The sequence below is a fragment of the Biomphalaria glabrata genome, chromosome 14 (assembly GCF_947242115.1).
Source record: "Biomphalaria glabrata chromosome 14, xgBioGlab47.1, whole genome shotgun sequence".
Taxonomy (NCBI): Eukaryota; Metazoa; Mollusca; class Gastropoda; family Planorbidae; genus Biomphalaria; species Biomphalaria glabrata.
Window position 1 is genome coordinate 33,678,588 of NC_074724.1, and position 15,315 is coordinate 33,693,902.

A 15,315-nucleotide genomic window follows, 5' to 3' on the forward strand; every position below is an offset into this window, starting at 1 on the left:
CTCATCCTTAATCTTTGGAATCGAAGACGTCGCCATTATTATTATATTATTGGTAAACAGTGTTTATAAGTATCGTGTGAAATACATACTTTAGTTCAAAAAAGATGATTACGTCCTACGGGTGTTCCTAAGTCAATCTAGTCATGCATGTTAATCAATGACTTTAATTCTGAAGAATCATTGGTTTTCCTGGCTGACCCAAGCAACCCATTCCATGCTCTAATAGCAATAGGAAAGAAGGAGCATTTGCACAAAATGTGTCTTAGCTTATGGAACGAGGAATGTGCCTTTATCTTTGTGTCTTTCTGAGTATTTTATTATTCTTGTAGTAGTATGCTTATTTTCCATAATTTAAGGTTTAATGATATCAGTCACTACTACTCACTAGATCAGGCAATAATTAGATTTCTAATTCAAACTGGGATAAAGAAACGATAGAATGGGGTTATGTGTACTTTTTTTTTTGTTGTTATTTTTAGATGTAGTCTCATTCTTAGTATCTCCTACCATTGCCATATAGCCTACTCCCATCTTTAACAATTAAGATTTCTGTCCGTTTACAAGTTATTGACACTTAAGTGGAGATAGAAAGCCTTTCACGTCGCCGTTACACTTAAGAGTATAGCTTATTGGTTTTAGATATCAGCAAATCCTAAATCTAGCTCTAGCCAATTAAAATCTGTATCTAGATCTATAGCATAGACATATTTTTAAATATACTAGGAGGGGGAACAACTTTCCAAAACTGTTCGAATTCTTTGTTTAAACTTACTGATTTCCCTTGTTAAGGAAAGCTCCACATATACATGTCAGTGGTGGCCAATCTCCTAGCAACCGTCACTGTTTCGCTGTGTAGTAAAAGAAACGAACAAGCTGTGGAGGGCACCAACTTTTGAGGTTTTGTGAGTTAAGAATTAGTTGTATTTCTCACTGAAGCGCGATTTATCTCAAATTCTATAAAAATGTCAGACATAGATTCAGAAGAAATGGACGAAGAGCAAATTTCATTGGGTGTAAGTTTTATACTAAAATATATTTATTTTTGAAGATCGCTGATTAGTTTACATAGGCCTACTATACTATAGGCTAGTATAGGCCTACTAATACTAGATCTACATATAAAACTATACTCACTATACAGATAGTTCTAGATTCTAAGTCTGTTCACTCATTTTATAAATTTCTGACCGTTATCACTTTTCCTTATGATGATCATGATTATTTTGGACTTTATCATTATTATAAAGTTAATTACAAAATAACTAGAAACAGATCTTTAGCACTAAACAGTTTTATTAAAACTTTGATTGTAATATAAACTTTAGGCCCATAATTCTAGATCTAGTTAGACTATTGTTAATTGTACTTAAACTTTGGCTAAGATGAAAAGTGCAATGGATTGCCAGTGGACTGGTCCTACTTTTGAAAAAGATCATATTCGATTCAATATAATTTACTTATTAGCTCCATACAACACTTTCAATATGATTCTGGTCTCTCTTTTATATTTGAACTCTTTCCATATCAGAGAGGCTTAAATTAGTATCACTGTTTAAAGAAAAAATATTTTAATAGACTGGCTAAAGGTTATAGCACATTTATCTACTTTCAAAGGAGTGGAACAGATCTATGTGACAATAAAAATTCATGTTTTTTAAATAGTGACTTTTTCACAACTTTTTTGTTTGGTTTTGAGATAGCTACTTGGTCATTTCTATGCATTTTTTGAAAAACGAGAAATTTGTAAAACACAAAAAAAATGCATATAAAAAAATATGTATATGTAAAAAAAAAAAAGTGAATTAAATTCATTTCTTTCAGTAACAAATTTTAACTGTGTCATTGTTTGTGGCTTAAACAGTTACATTTACATTTCCTAGTATATGATGAGTAAACTGAGGGAATTCAAGCTGGTTTTAAACTTCAGATTGATACATTCAATGTTATGGCCAAATAAATAAACAAAAGCATCACTTATTTTAATCATTGGAATACTTTAATTCCTCCCAATTTATAAAGTTTTTATCTTTTCTTTTTTGTCCCTTTTTATTTTTAAAAAGACTTATGAAGGTGGAAGAAATGAAAGAGAAGAAAGACATGGCCAGGGAAAAGCAACTCTTCGAAATGGAGACACATACGAAGGAATGTATGAAAATGGCAAAAGACATGGAAATGGAGTTTACAGGTTCAGTAATTCTGTTCATGGCTCCTTTTAAAAAATATTTTCCAAACAAAGCAGTATATCGTTGATATGACATTTTATTTTACTTCTATTGTAATGGGTGCACATAGTAGCCTCTTGTGTTTGTGATTTTTAAAGTAATTCTTCCAAGGTAAATTAATTTTGGGAAATTTGGGATTATTTCTTATGAATTATAATCCAACTCTGATCCTTGTGACACTTTTCATTAACCGTTGGGCTCAGAAAAAGAAGAGTTCTATGTCATCTGATCTACACATCCATGTTTCTCTCGTTTCTGTAGTAATATAGAGCCGTAACAATATTTTTTTTAAATTCCTTGTTTGTTTGTTTTTTAAATAAATTTATCAAAGTTACAGATTTTTGTAAGGAAATAAAATACTATTTATTATGTTAATTTAATCTGAAAATGTAACCACATTGGTCATTTTAAATTAAGTTAATTAACTGTGTGGTCAGATCTTATTCCCTATGAATACAAAGATCTCTGTGGAGTCTTTTCTTTTGAAAAACTGATTAAACTCATTCATAATGCAGGAGAATATGCTAATTAAAGCTTTCCCATGTCTGATATACAAGCATTTATATTGCCTACATAATTCATTATACTAGTCTACAGTAGCCTATTATTACTTCCTTTTATAATTAACTTAAAATTTAAAAAAAAAAATATATATATATAAATATATATATTGTTAAGTTTATGAGTACTTGTACAATGTAAAATATAGTTTCTGCTAATGTTGTCAAAAACTTTTATTTGGTTTTAGATTTAAAAATGGAGCAAGATACCTCGGAGAATATTTAAGGCACAAAAAACATGGTCAAGGAACATTTATCTACCCTGATGGATCCAAATATGAAGGTCAGTTCCTGTTTTTAATAATATTTTTTTTTCCTTTAAAGTTGTTTGCAATTTTTATAATGTTCAATAATTTTATATAAAAATGTCAATGTCTTGATCATTATTGATATATATTGATTATATAAACATTTAGAATTATTTAGGCCTCAGAAATGATGTTTACAGATTTAATGAATCTGTTCATGGCTCCTTTATTGAAATCTCATTCTCATTAAAGGTTTAATGTTGTATCTCTCTTTAAATTCTCTGCTTTTTAGAATGAGCAATACTTGTGCTTCTTGGTAAAGGTCCTATTGGTCACATAAAGACAACATAGTTTAATAATATAGAGTAAATAAAATACTAATGTTGTGTATCAGTGTCTTATGTTTGTAAAAAGAAACAGGATATCTATCATATTAATGTTTAACTTCAACCATACACGGTGGCATTAGAGCATGGGACAAGATGCCTGAATCAGCCAGGAAAAATCAATGACTTTGTAGAGCTTAAGTCTCTAATTAACATGCACAAATAGATTGACACATGAATATGCATAGGATATGACTATCTTATTCTTTGAAGAAAAAAAAAGTAAAGTTCCCCTTTCAGACCTTGTGGTCTATAGGGCAGATGATGTAAAGGTCATCTGTTTCTGTGGCCTACTGTTAACTAGGTTGTCATGTGGCCAGCACAACGACCAACTGCATTTACTTTTCCCCAACTAATGTCAGGTACCTTTTAGAGCTGGATGGACTGAGAGGTGTCCGAAGATCCCAAAATTAAAATTTCCAGTCTTCCCCAGGATTCAAACCCCAGACACCGGTTTGGAAGCCAAGTGCTTTACTGCTGAGCCACAGCGACTCCATAGTATCTTTTGAAGAATTGTCCGTAATTAAAGATATTCTGCTATGGTCACTTAAACCTAGAAGAAGATTTAAATTAAATTAAATTAAACTTAAATTGTTCACAACAAACTGTAGGTACAAACCATAAAGGTGGTTACCAATAAAAAAAAGTAAAACATATCTCTTGTTTTTACAGGGAGCTGGGTGGAAGATCAGCGAAGTGGTTTTGGTAAATATTACTATGTGAATGGTGACACTTACGAAGGTGAGTGGCAGAACCACGTACGGCATGGCAAAGGAACATATCTGTATGCTGCAACTGGTACGAACTATGTCGGCTTATGGAACAATGGCAAATGGGAAGGACAAGGAGAGTTGGTGCATGCAAACCACAAGTTTGTTGGACTTTTTAAGGAAAACAGAGTAAGTCTTCTCATACTTTTTGCTTCTTATTTGTGGAGAGAAGAGCATTCATCATGCACACTTTTACAATGGTTTAGTGCTGTCTATTTTTTTAACTTTTCATTCTAATTTTTTGTTCTTTCCACCTAATTAAGTCGAAAGTATTTCTATTCTGTCTGTAGCAAAATTTCATCTAATAAATTATTTTGTTTTGTTTTGTAAGTTTCAAACATTCCTTTAGAAATTATTAGAATATATCCTAGCTAAAACTTCCTACAGGATGGAAGCTTGATGGAAGTGGGTAGGATCAAACTTGGGACCATCCTCACAACAGTCCTAACCACATACCACACACCAAATGACCAGCTACTTATCTAATTTTTGAAATGCTCAATGAAACATGCCTAGAAGAGTAAATTGAGGTCCTAGTGGCCATTTTGAGATCCATAATGGACAAAATCACTATGGCAACTAACTTTTAAAATTATTTAAAGACATGTTTGAAATATTACATCATACAATATGGATGACTACATTGTCATGTTGTATGGACTACAGTCGCGAAAGCTATGGGTTTGAATTTTGCCTGCCACCATCCCTGCTGTCCTGTGGAAGGTTTGCCTAGAATATAAAAATCTTCAACTCTGAAGTAGCATCCATGATATGTAAAAGAAAACAAAGCATATGCATATGCATGTAGGCAATTTGTTTCTATTCCACTGCTAAATAAATGTACTTATTTTATAATCATTTCCATGCTCATTACTTAATTCTGTTTATATTCACTTTTAGCCTGAAGGCAAAGGAAAATATATTTTTGATATTGGATGTGAACAACATGGAAAGTATGTGATTGTGCCATCCGAAAAAGACGACAAGGGAGAAGATGATGAGCCTTCAGCTGCGGCTACAACAAAATGGGTTGCGGGGGAAGTTCTACCTGTGCATATCAAGACAGCTGAAGAGGAAGAAGAGGAAAGAATGCTGGCAGAAGCTGAGAAGATTAAATTGCAACTAGGTAAGGTTGAAAAGTTGGGCTTTCCTTCACCTTCATCATATTCCTTGCCCTTCATTATCTATTATTTTCTTATTATTGTTAGAGGTTTGTGATTAAAAAAAAAACAACAAGCAACAATGGCAATGTCCTCGATTCCGAAGATTAGGGATGAATGCAGTGTTTCACATGACTACTCAAACCCAGTTGCAACCTGCATATTTTTCTGCATCTCATGCAGACAAAGCTGTTGTCTGCCAGCCATCTATTTAAGTTTTGTTTTTGGCTTCTGCACCTGTCATCAAACAAGATTAATGATGAATGCAGTATTTCACATCAACCCTGTTGAGACCTGCATATTTTTTGCATCTCATGCAGACAAAGTAATTTTCCACAAGGGGTCCATTTAAGTTTTCTTTTCGGCATCTCTGCTTGTCTTCAAACAAGAAGTATCAATGAATAAAACATAAAAAAAGAAACTTAAGATAACATTCTGATATTTTTCTAATGGTACCACTCAGGGGATGCTATCTATGAAAAGGTGCAGCTTTCCTGTTATGTCCCAGGCTAAATCCTATAGCATAAAGCTCAGTTGCCTAACCTTTTTTTGGCACAGGATCTCCAGAAAATTTCTGAAACTAATGTTACAGGCCACACTAGCACAAAAAATTTCATATGCACTTTAGGTTATCATGGTGAATTTTTATTCTTTTATTTTCCTTGTCAAAGTGGGGATGAAAGAGAAGCCTGATCACCCGGTTCAACAGTTCTGCCATTCCTTTCCATAAAGGGGACATCATCAGGATTAAACCAGTCAAGCTGGAGTGAAGGTCCTTACATGATATTGTGGTGGTTGCAGAATAGGAAAATTTCCTTTTAGTTAGTGCAGCCCAGGAATAGAGGAACTGCACGCTAAGTAAATAGTAGTTATGGTCACTGGTATTGTGGAACTTCACACAGGACTTGAGGTGAAGAGATCCTGCTTTGTGCCTGTCTGGAGAAATCCTTTCTGATGGTTAAAGCGATAAGGGTGACACATAGACACTCCCAATTTCCAAATGAACTTTTTAAAAAGTATATTCAGTAGTGGCTCTTTTTTTATTGGATCTGACTGGTTACTTTGTTGACCTTGCTTTTAGGTACCTGAAATCTACTAGGAAAAATAAAAGGGTAAAAGGCGATCCAAAGGCAGACCCTGAATGCGATGGATTGATGATGAGAAGGCTCGGGGTTAGGGCATGGAGACAAAAGGCCCAGGAGAGATCTGAATGGAGGGATGTGTTGAAGCAGGCCAGAGCCCTCCATAGGCAGTAGTGGCACTGGGATGGATGGATGGAATAGTTATTGTGCTAATTGCAGGCTTCTAATTAATAGGTCATAGAAATGAATTAACTTTGTTTAAAGAGAATTTTTCCCACAGAGAATTAATCTCTTATACACATTATCATTATAATTCTTTTTTTGGCTTTTAACCTTTAAGTATGCATTTGATAACAATCCTCATATAATCTTATTCACTGCACTAACAGAAGCAGCAGCAGCAGAAGAGCCTACTAATGCAGAGGAAGAAGACAAACCCCCAGAGGAGGTACCAACAACCGGAGAAGATGCCGTAGACCCAGCACATGAATCACAACCAGAAGGTGAAGAAACAAATGTTGATGGTGGCACGACAGAAGAAGGTGGTGGGGAGGAGACTGGTGGGGATGCAGAAAACACAGAAGCACTTGCAGAGGAAACGGAAGACACCACAGCCGCAGGAGATGGGGATGATTAACGGATTAACTGTCTTCCATCTTTATATTTAATGTAACTTTCTAGTACTTTTGTACTTTGTATTGTAAGCCCAAAATTTGTTATTGTTATTAATGTAATGGAACTGTACATAAAAAGCCTCTTTGATGCCTAAAGCTGATGTAAAGTTTGCCTGTTTTTATGACCATTGGCTATCATGGGGGTCATGACGTCAAATCAATATCTGTCATCAAATGTTTATTATATGTCTTATGTGCAAGAGAAAAATGCATTAAAAAAAACTAAGTTTTAAAGTAAATTAACTTACTTTTGGTAGTTAAATTTCATTATTTAACTATAAATGTTTACTTATGTATCAAACATTTTAAGCTAAGGTTTAATTAGTTCTTTATTCATTTACTAATACTATGGAGATGTTTTCTAAAACATACAAAGTGCAAGAAATAAAGAAATGAAATATAATAGGTTTGTAGTTTGTTTATTTACATGGGATTTGAGTTATTAATTGGCTTACTGACTTTTTGACTTAATACAGCAAGGATATATGCATCTAATTATGTATTAAAAATTAAAACTGGGTTGTTAACATGCAGCTCCAAATTGCTATTCTTTTTTGTGAATATACTTAGCATGTGGGATGTGTGGCTTAGTTGTATACACTGCTTGACTACCTAACTAAAGTGGGTGGAGTTTGAATCCTGATGGAATTCCTAATTGGAACTTAGTTGTGCTTCGGTAAGTGCCTAAAAGCAACACAGAAACCTTCTAGATGCCCCCTCCACCTAACTGTCTACAAAAGAGATTCAACCAGAGCTCACTAAGAGTCCATATAGGAGAATTACAAACAATCTAGGCATATACATAAGAGAAAATAATAATGCATCCGTTCTAGGACTGAGGTGAGGTGAAATCTTATTCTATGTCTAGCAAAATTCTTGTAACCTGTCTAACATTATAAACTTTTATTTTCCCTACAGAAAAATAATCTGTCCAATATTTGTACTCCATTGAGTTACTTGATTTTGCAACTTTTATAAATCAACAAACCCATTTTTTTCAAAGTTAAAATTACAACAAACCCAAGATGTCACTTCGTAATTAAATTCTGGGCTTCAACTTCAACTAGTTAATTCAACAAAATGCAGAGAGTGAAAAAACATAAATATGATAATATTAAATATGTTAATTTAATCCATTTTGTTCAAAGTAAATATTTCACATTTATGTTTTAAATCAGATAGGCTTTTAGGCTTTCTGTAATATTTAAATAAGAAAAAAATACTTTAAAGGAAAAAAAAAAGCTTATATTGAGTGTGATTATATCAATTAACTGGGATGAGTCATGTAATTAAAATTGTAATATATCTTGACTAACAATAATAAATCTGTGCAATTAGAAATACTTTTACCAATGTTTTTGTTTAATGCAATTTCATGCTTTTAGCTTTTTCAATGCAATATGATCCTATCACTTGTCTGGACCAGGTGGCAAAGGGAGAGGGAAAGAAGGGGTATCATGGTGAATGTTACTGTGATTGCTTTCTAAATGCATTAAAAAATAAAAGTTGTATGACTTGAATTCAAACTCAGGGCTCAAACCTCCTCAAGGGGACTAATACAACTTATACCACCAAATCTGTCAAGTATAATATCTTTCCCTGTTCAATACTAAACAAAATAATTAATTACCAATAGTTAATTAACTAATTGTTTAATATTTTGTATCGACTTTTTGCTCAGGTACTTGAAATAATTGCAGAATTTTAACTTAATCCGAGATTGGGTGTGGGAGAAGAAATGTGAACAAAGATTTTACCAGACAGACAGAGCTTTGTTAAAAAAAAAAGATTTTCAAAAAATAAAAGAAAAATTTCTTGTTTCACTGGTGACAGCTTTTTTTTTTTTTAATTTTGCAATTAAAGTAAAGTTTAAAATAAAATAAAAAAATAAATTGTAAAATATAATCTTAATCTTCCACAATGTTTCTGAAAACACTAAGTGTAATGTAAGGATATAAGTACTCGGACTACATCTACCCTGCCATTGCTATCTATCTAAAACGTCTTGGATTTCAATCCCTCAAAACACTAAGTGCTAGCTACACCACTGTTTCTAAATATAACATTTCTCATTCATTCCAGTCATTAGCTACTGTAAGGAATACAATCACCACTATATCTAAATTACACCATAAATACACCAACATTCACATGTATTTAAACCAAAATACAACACAAGTAATACTGCAATTTAATACTGCACATTATATCAAAGAAAAATAATTTGAAACTGTAATACTAATGGGTATTCTGCTTGGTCACATATCCCTTGTAGTATGCATATTAAATGTTGGAGAAATGATGTGTAGTGCCAAATGAGAAGTTTAGTTGTGATGAAATTGTGCATCACTAATTTTGTTGAAACTTTGCTGAGCCATCACTACCAACAGCTGGGAGAAAATGGCATAACATTCAGTGAAAGCCTTGGCAGATGAAATAATTGCATATTTCTGTGCATGCTAAATAAATAATATGCTTTAACATTATATTGCATGCATTTCAAGCAGAATGATACCAATAACATGGTAGTCATAAAGTGGGGTCCCTGACTGAATAGAGAGATCATGCCAAGTGTAGAAAGGAGGCAGAAAAAGTTAGAAAACATCAAGTTTAATACTATATGTTTGAATCCATTATCACTTGCCAAACCCAACCGAAAGCGTTTTTTGAAGTTAATGAAGTTTCTACAAGTATCTTTTGGTGTGAAAAGCATACCAAGAAAAGAAGACAAAGGAATATGTACTTTAAGTCAACACTCTGGCTCAATCCTCAATCTATGAAGAGATGAAAGCTGAGCTGGTTCTGTCTTATATTAAAAGGTGACTCATTGTCAAAAGTCATCTGTTAAGTTACAGTGCATAGGGCATGAAGATACGTCATCCAAAGAAAAGCTGGACAGAAAATGTAAAAGAATGGACTGGCCTTTAAGTTCTCTTGATATTGATATCTTTCTAAAAACCTTGCTGATGCCTGACGTGGCGAGCTGCTTTTTCTGTGTCTAAGAACTGGTGTCTAAAGCTAGAGGGGATCATTTAACTCTGTTATGTTGAATCCAGTGATACTTTAAGCATCAAAGAAATGTGGTCTGATGAGGGGACTGGCATTTCTTGTCTAAGAACTTTTTTGAAGCTACATGAGATTATTTAACTCTGTTATGTTGAATCCAGCAATGCTTTAAGCATCATAGAAAGTTAAATGCTGAGAAGTTTTACTAAAACATAATATGTCAACACCAGATTATGAAGATCATAATGTTAGCCCTAAATATCTTTTATGTATTACATTTCATTATTTTTTAAACATTTAACTAAAGAATATTCTTATACGATATTTATATCTAATCCAATATCAAATAATCTATAAATATCACAGAAAAGTCATGGCTTTTTTACCTCATTGCAATTAAAATTTTGCTCTTTGATCATTGTTTTTCTCAGTTGTCAATAAAACTGTTTAGGTAATAAAATTCATATCAAAATTAATTAGAATGTAATGTTAATTCTAGGAATTAGTATTAATATTTCCAGGTATAAATAAAACAATAGTCATTCAGTAATTGATTGCCTGCTTTGAGTGACCCACACATTTAAAGAGTTAAATAAATTGATTTCACCACAAAACTGAATAGAACATCTTATATGTTTTAAATAAAATTTGATTCATCAAAAATGTCCAGAGCATAAAAAATATCATCTGTATTATGTTTTTTAATTTGACCACATTTTAGTATTTTGCATATCAAAATTAAAAAAAAAAAAAAAAAAAAGCAAAGCTTCTTTATGCTTCATAGTTTTCCAAACAAATATGTTCAGATATTTCATATTATTGCAGGAGTCTTCCGGTACAGTAGTTCAAACCTAATCAGGAAAGAATTAACACATTCATTTTCTTAAATGTAAGCTATTTTAATTATTGTTAAAATTGTTTAAAAATTATTTATTTACTGGTGACGGAGAACTGGGAAAATTTTGAAACAGGAAAGTATTCTTGCAAGATTCCCAGGGTAGCTCTATCTAAAATATATAATTCAAAAATCAATTATAACAGCATATTGTTTGTTACAAACTTGCAACTTAAATGTATGAGGTTTTTATGTAACGTAAGGTTCATCATTGGATGGTTAGTTCATAGACAGGGTTTGGGTTTCTCAGCGGGTGGACCAACAATAGGTTGCAGTCTTAGCTGAGGATGGAGGTAAGCTGTGCGATGTGTGGTCTGCCAGCTGTTGCAGTAGGCTTGGTATTCAGGAGTGTCCAGCTCTGGCTGATGAACAGAGTAGGCGTTAGGTAGGCGGCCTGTACACAAAAATAGAATTTAGATAAAATAAATTAACTATGATTACATTATGATTTTGAAAACATTGAAATGTTGCATCTATATTTAGTCTTACTAAGAATCTCTGTAAAATTCCTAAAATCCCTTTCTTGTAATGTATTGTATCAGAAACAAAATGTTTAGAAATTTGTCTGATATATAGTACAGACATTGCTTCTACTTTGATGATGATTCAGTTCTAAAACCAAGAACAAGTAATTTATTGACAAGAATGGTGTTTATTTAGAATTAAACACTGAATGATAGTGTAAATAAATAAACTGAAGTGCATATGAAAAGCTTGTCAATTTTGAAAAGGTTGATGGAACTCAAATTTATTTTTTTTTTTTTATCAACAAAAAAATCATGCATTATAAATTTTCAAGCATAATTATTTATTGAGCAAGCAAAAAATTTATATAAAATTGTTTTTACTGCCGAGGTCATGAAAAGCATCGGAAGTAATTATCTTCTAATTTGAAGTCTAATGTCTGTAATCTATAAGGTAAAAAGGCTTTCATTAAATATTTCTAGAAGTATTTGATTAACTGAGATGATAATGGAAAAATCCAATATGGCAAGAACTTACGTTTTAACTTTTTAAGATTCTCAGGATAACGATGTAAAGGAGATTTATTGTAAGATTCTGCATAAGTAGGTTGAAAGTAGTGTGCATACTAAAAAAAAAACAACAACTATATTTAAAAAAAACAAGCAAAAGTTAAATAGCAATAATAAAGTAAAAACTGAACCATTTAACTTACAAATACAAAAACACAACCTAATAAAATACTCAGAAAGACACAGAGGTCAATTTCTACAAATGTTTTTTTTACTTGGTGCCATTGGAGCATATGATCAGGTTGCCTATATCTGCTATGAATATTAATGACTGAGCAGAATTAGTCTCTAATTAACATGCCCAACTAGATTAACAGATAATTCTAGCTAGGCGCATGAAGGATGCAATTATCCTTCGTACATCTATTTTATTTTAATCATATTTTATTTCAATGAAAAGCAGGCTAGAAGTTGTTAAAAACATGACTGGCTTCCAAATGCTAAATAAGCTCTTAAAAATATTGTGGTGAGTTAAAGCCAGCATATGCATTGGCAATGTTTTGGTTCTGACCTAACAAAGATAAAAAACCCTATGTGAGGAATCAGGCAAGAGGTTATAACTATAATTTATATTTATTTTAAGAAAAGAGATCAAAGCAAGAAGTTTTTATCTGAATGACACATGAAATCATATAACTGAACAAATTGAAGAACATATTGTTTGACAAAAAGACTTTCATTAATTCAGAGAATGACACAGCCAAAGTCACTGGAAGCAATCCTCTAATTACTTTTTAAATCTAGTGGAATCAAGCCAATAAACTAATAATCTATCCTCTTTTAAAATCATCATGTAGAAAGCAAGTGTATTATTATACTACCCTTTAGGCCTACGAGTAGCAAGCTTATCACATCATCATTTTATTTCTATTTAGAAATGAAGTCACGCTTAAGTAAGATCATCTTTATACCTGAGATGGCAGTGGTTTGTTCTTTTTTATCTCTTTTAAATCAAATCTCTCTTCATTATAGTTGCCAACCAGAGTAGCTGTCCTGTACAGGTCTTCATTTGTAGTACAGCGCCACCCGTACTGGCGCATCTTTAACTCATTATTAGTGTGGTCCCATAGTTCTGCACCTCCTGTTGCACCCCGCATCATGCTACAAAATGGGGGTAAATGATCTAGAGGCTCCATCATATGTTCTGTTAACACTGAAATATAATCCACATTTTTGGGGGTTACTTGTAAGCCTTTTATCCCTCTATGGCATTTAATTTGAAATAAATCTAAATCTAGTCATATTTTTTTTTAGATTAAAGAGTGCAAAATTTATGAATATTAAAGCAAAGTTTATTTTTTTTAATCCAAAAATGTCTTTATGCTTTATACTCTGTGCTGATGTTGTGCTAGTTCTCAACTTCGAAGTTGTTTTATTTTTTATAATCTGGATATCTCAAAGTGTCATAATATTAATAATAATAGATATCTAGCTTGACAACTGATCAATATTAATACTAATAAAAATAATGAATGTTGAAATAGATAATAATATATATTTTTTATAGAATTTAATTTAAATGTGTTTATAATTTATTCTTGAAATTATTAAAATTATTAACGATATCGGCATATCCGAATATGATAAATATCGGATATGAAATGTTGATTAATATTATTTAATGTTTATACAAACAATATTTACCTGGTAAAAAATATGTAGGCCCTAAAGTCTAGTATTAATATTATTTAATGTTTATACAAACAATATTTACCTGGTAAAAAATATGTAGGCCCTAAAGTCTAGTACCTTTAAGTCTTAAGTGGTTGACGACAGTTGTCAATTAAATGGCAATGGCGTTACTTCCCCTGTTGCTAGGTCATGCTCACATATCTAAAAGTTCAATTTCAGTCACGCAAAAAAAAAAAAATATTACTACCACAGACCTATATAATAAATATAGATGCAATCTAGGTCTGTGAGCTAAACGCTTTTAAACAAAGACCAAGGAAAAATCGATTGCTAAAATCTAAATAGATACAGAGAGAGTCAATATAAGCGATGTAAAAATAGATCTATAAATCTTTATCTAATGGCAATATCTTCGATTCCAAATATTAAGAGTGCAGTGTTTCACATGAATACGCAAACCCAGTTGCGACTTGCATTATTATTATCCTGCATATCTTGCCGCATTTCCTGCAGACAAAGTTGTCGTCCGCTGGCGGTCTATTTTTTTTTTCTTCCGTCTTCTGCGTCTGTCTTCAATAATGGCTTTTCTTTGAGTCTCAAATGTTTGTCCAGCAGCCTTTGTGAGAGCTCTCCAACTATCTCTCTCAGAGGCCATCTAGCTGCTGCCAGCTAATTTCCTCTACGCCAGTGACAGGGTATCAAGGCTGAGTTGATCTTTATAACGCTTACAGGAGGCACCTCTGTTACGCTATCCTGCTTTCCAAGGCAGTCATATATACAGTATATGACTGTAGGCACTATGACGTAAACAGAATATTTATCTATCGATTCCTACACATCCTGTTGGTTTCGGCTCTACAATGCAAACATTTATTTAAAGAAACCGACATTACCAACTATTTGTTGTTTATCAAATACTGATAAAGAGATAACCATTCAAGATAAAGTAGCGGTGTAGAGAATGTAAGACGTATCAAAAGTCACCCTTCAAGATACAGGGGAGGGAGCGCGAAGAAAGGATCGTCCAAAGAAAAGCTGGTTGGACAACGTAAAAGATTGGGCCGGCTTCGATAAGCTCTCTTGATATCCTGCTAAAATCATCTGCTGACCGAAAACAAAAATGCGGGGAGATATTTGGTTACACGCACTGTCGCAGCACCCCGACGACGAAATCAAGGGACAGATGAGAATGCTGCCCTGCACCAGCACACTATTCAACATTGGATAAGAGCACACCGTTGATAGAAGCTTTTACACCCGCATGAAGTAACAAAAAGGAAATAGAGCCTGGAGTTATGGAAAAGAGGCGCACACCCTTTGACCTGTCTAACACTTGATATGCAGGCACCTGGAGCGACACTGAGAGGTGTGTCGTCTGAAAAGGATAGCAGTAAAGAAGAACAAGCAAAACTAAGGACTAGACTTGTCACTAGAGTTTATCACTAGACTCTTAAATCAAAGGCTCGACTGTGTTTGTAAAAAGAAAAAAGTCTTTCCCGCTGTAACAAGATCAGGGAAGAAAATTGTCTAGTTTGGACATGAAAAATGTTTTCTCTTGTTAAAAATAATAATTTTCCTTCTTAAAGTAATGAAGTTTTAATTTCCAAACATTGATCACACCGCTTTGTTTCTTGAAGTTTAAAAAA

The 15,315-nt window shown here is 32.8% G+C and overlaps 2 protein-coding genes across 4 annotated transcripts; one reads left to right on the forward strand and one right to left on the reverse strand.

Annotated features, from left to right (window-relative positions):
• The first annotated feature begins 832 nt into the window (after positions 1–832).
• Positions 833–7,505, forward strand: LOC106051009 (radial spoke head 1 homolog). The gene is made up of 6 exons (XM_056010498.1): positions 833–1,013; positions 2,061–2,185; positions 2,971–3,065; positions 4,089–4,315; positions 5,087–5,312; positions 6,818–7,505. The coding sequence occupies exons 1-6, from the start codon at positions 963–965 to the stop codon at positions 7,063–7,065; spliced, it is 972 nt and encodes a 323-aa protein (XP_055866473.1). The 5' UTR covers positions 833–962; the 3' UTR covers positions 7,066–7,505.
• A 709-nt stretch (positions 7,506–8,214) lies between these two features.
• On the reverse strand, positions 8,215–13,878 carry LOC106051008 (uncharacterized protein CFAP68-like). Of its 3 annotated transcripts, none has more exons than XM_056010499.1 (4): positions 13,752–13,878; positions 12,949–13,190; positions 12,006–12,093; positions 8,215–11,397 (listed from the first exon to the last, which is right to left on the reverse strand). In XM_056010499.1, exons 2-4 carry the CDS (start codon positions 13,174–13,176, stop codon positions 11,228–11,230), a joined length of 486 nt encoding a protein of 161 aa, XP_055866474.1. In that variant the 5' UTR covers positions 13,177–13,190; positions 13,752–13,878; the 3' UTR covers positions 8,215–11,227. The 3 variants fall into 3 exon arrangements, with proteins under 3 accessions (XP_055866474.1, XP_055866475.1, XP_055866477.1); XM_056010500.1 differs by lacking the exon at positions 13,752–13,878 and adding an exon at positions 13,682–13,742; XM_056010502.1 differs by lacking the exon at positions 13,752–13,878 and adding an exon at positions 13,680–13,700 and having other exon boundaries at positions 12,949–13,187.
• Positions 13,879–15,315: the final 1,437 nt, after the last annotated feature.

What these genes read in the sequence shown, in the direction of transcription:
- LOC106051009 (XM_056010498.1), top strand. Translation starts at nt 963, where the DNA reads ATGTCAGACATAGATTCAGAAGAAATGGACGAAGAGCAAATTTCATTG. An exon ending in CATGGAAATGGAGTTTACAG is followed by an intron (nt 2,186 to 2,970) that starts GTTCAGTAATTC and finishes ATTTGGTTTTAG; the next exon opens with ATTTAAAAATGGAGCAAGAT. An exon ending in TGATGGATCCAAATATGAAG is followed by an intron (nt 3,066 to 4,088) that starts GTCAGTTCCTGT and finishes TTGTTTTTACAG; the next exon opens with GGAGCTGGGTGGAAGATCAG.
- LOC106051008 (XM_056010499.1), bottom strand. Translation starts at nt 13,176, where the DNA reads ATGATGGAGCCTCTAGATCATTTACCCCCATTTTGTAGCATGATGCGG. An exon ending in ACAAACCACTGCCATCTCAG is followed by an intron (nt 12,094 to 12,948) that starts GTATAAAGATGA and finishes TTTTTTTTTTAG; the next exon opens with TATGCACACTACTTTCAACC. An exon ending in GAATCTTAAAAAGTTAAAAC is followed by an intron (nt 11,398 to 12,005) that starts GTAAGTTCTTGC and finishes TTTTGTGTACAG; the next exon opens with GCCGCCTACCTAACGCCTAC.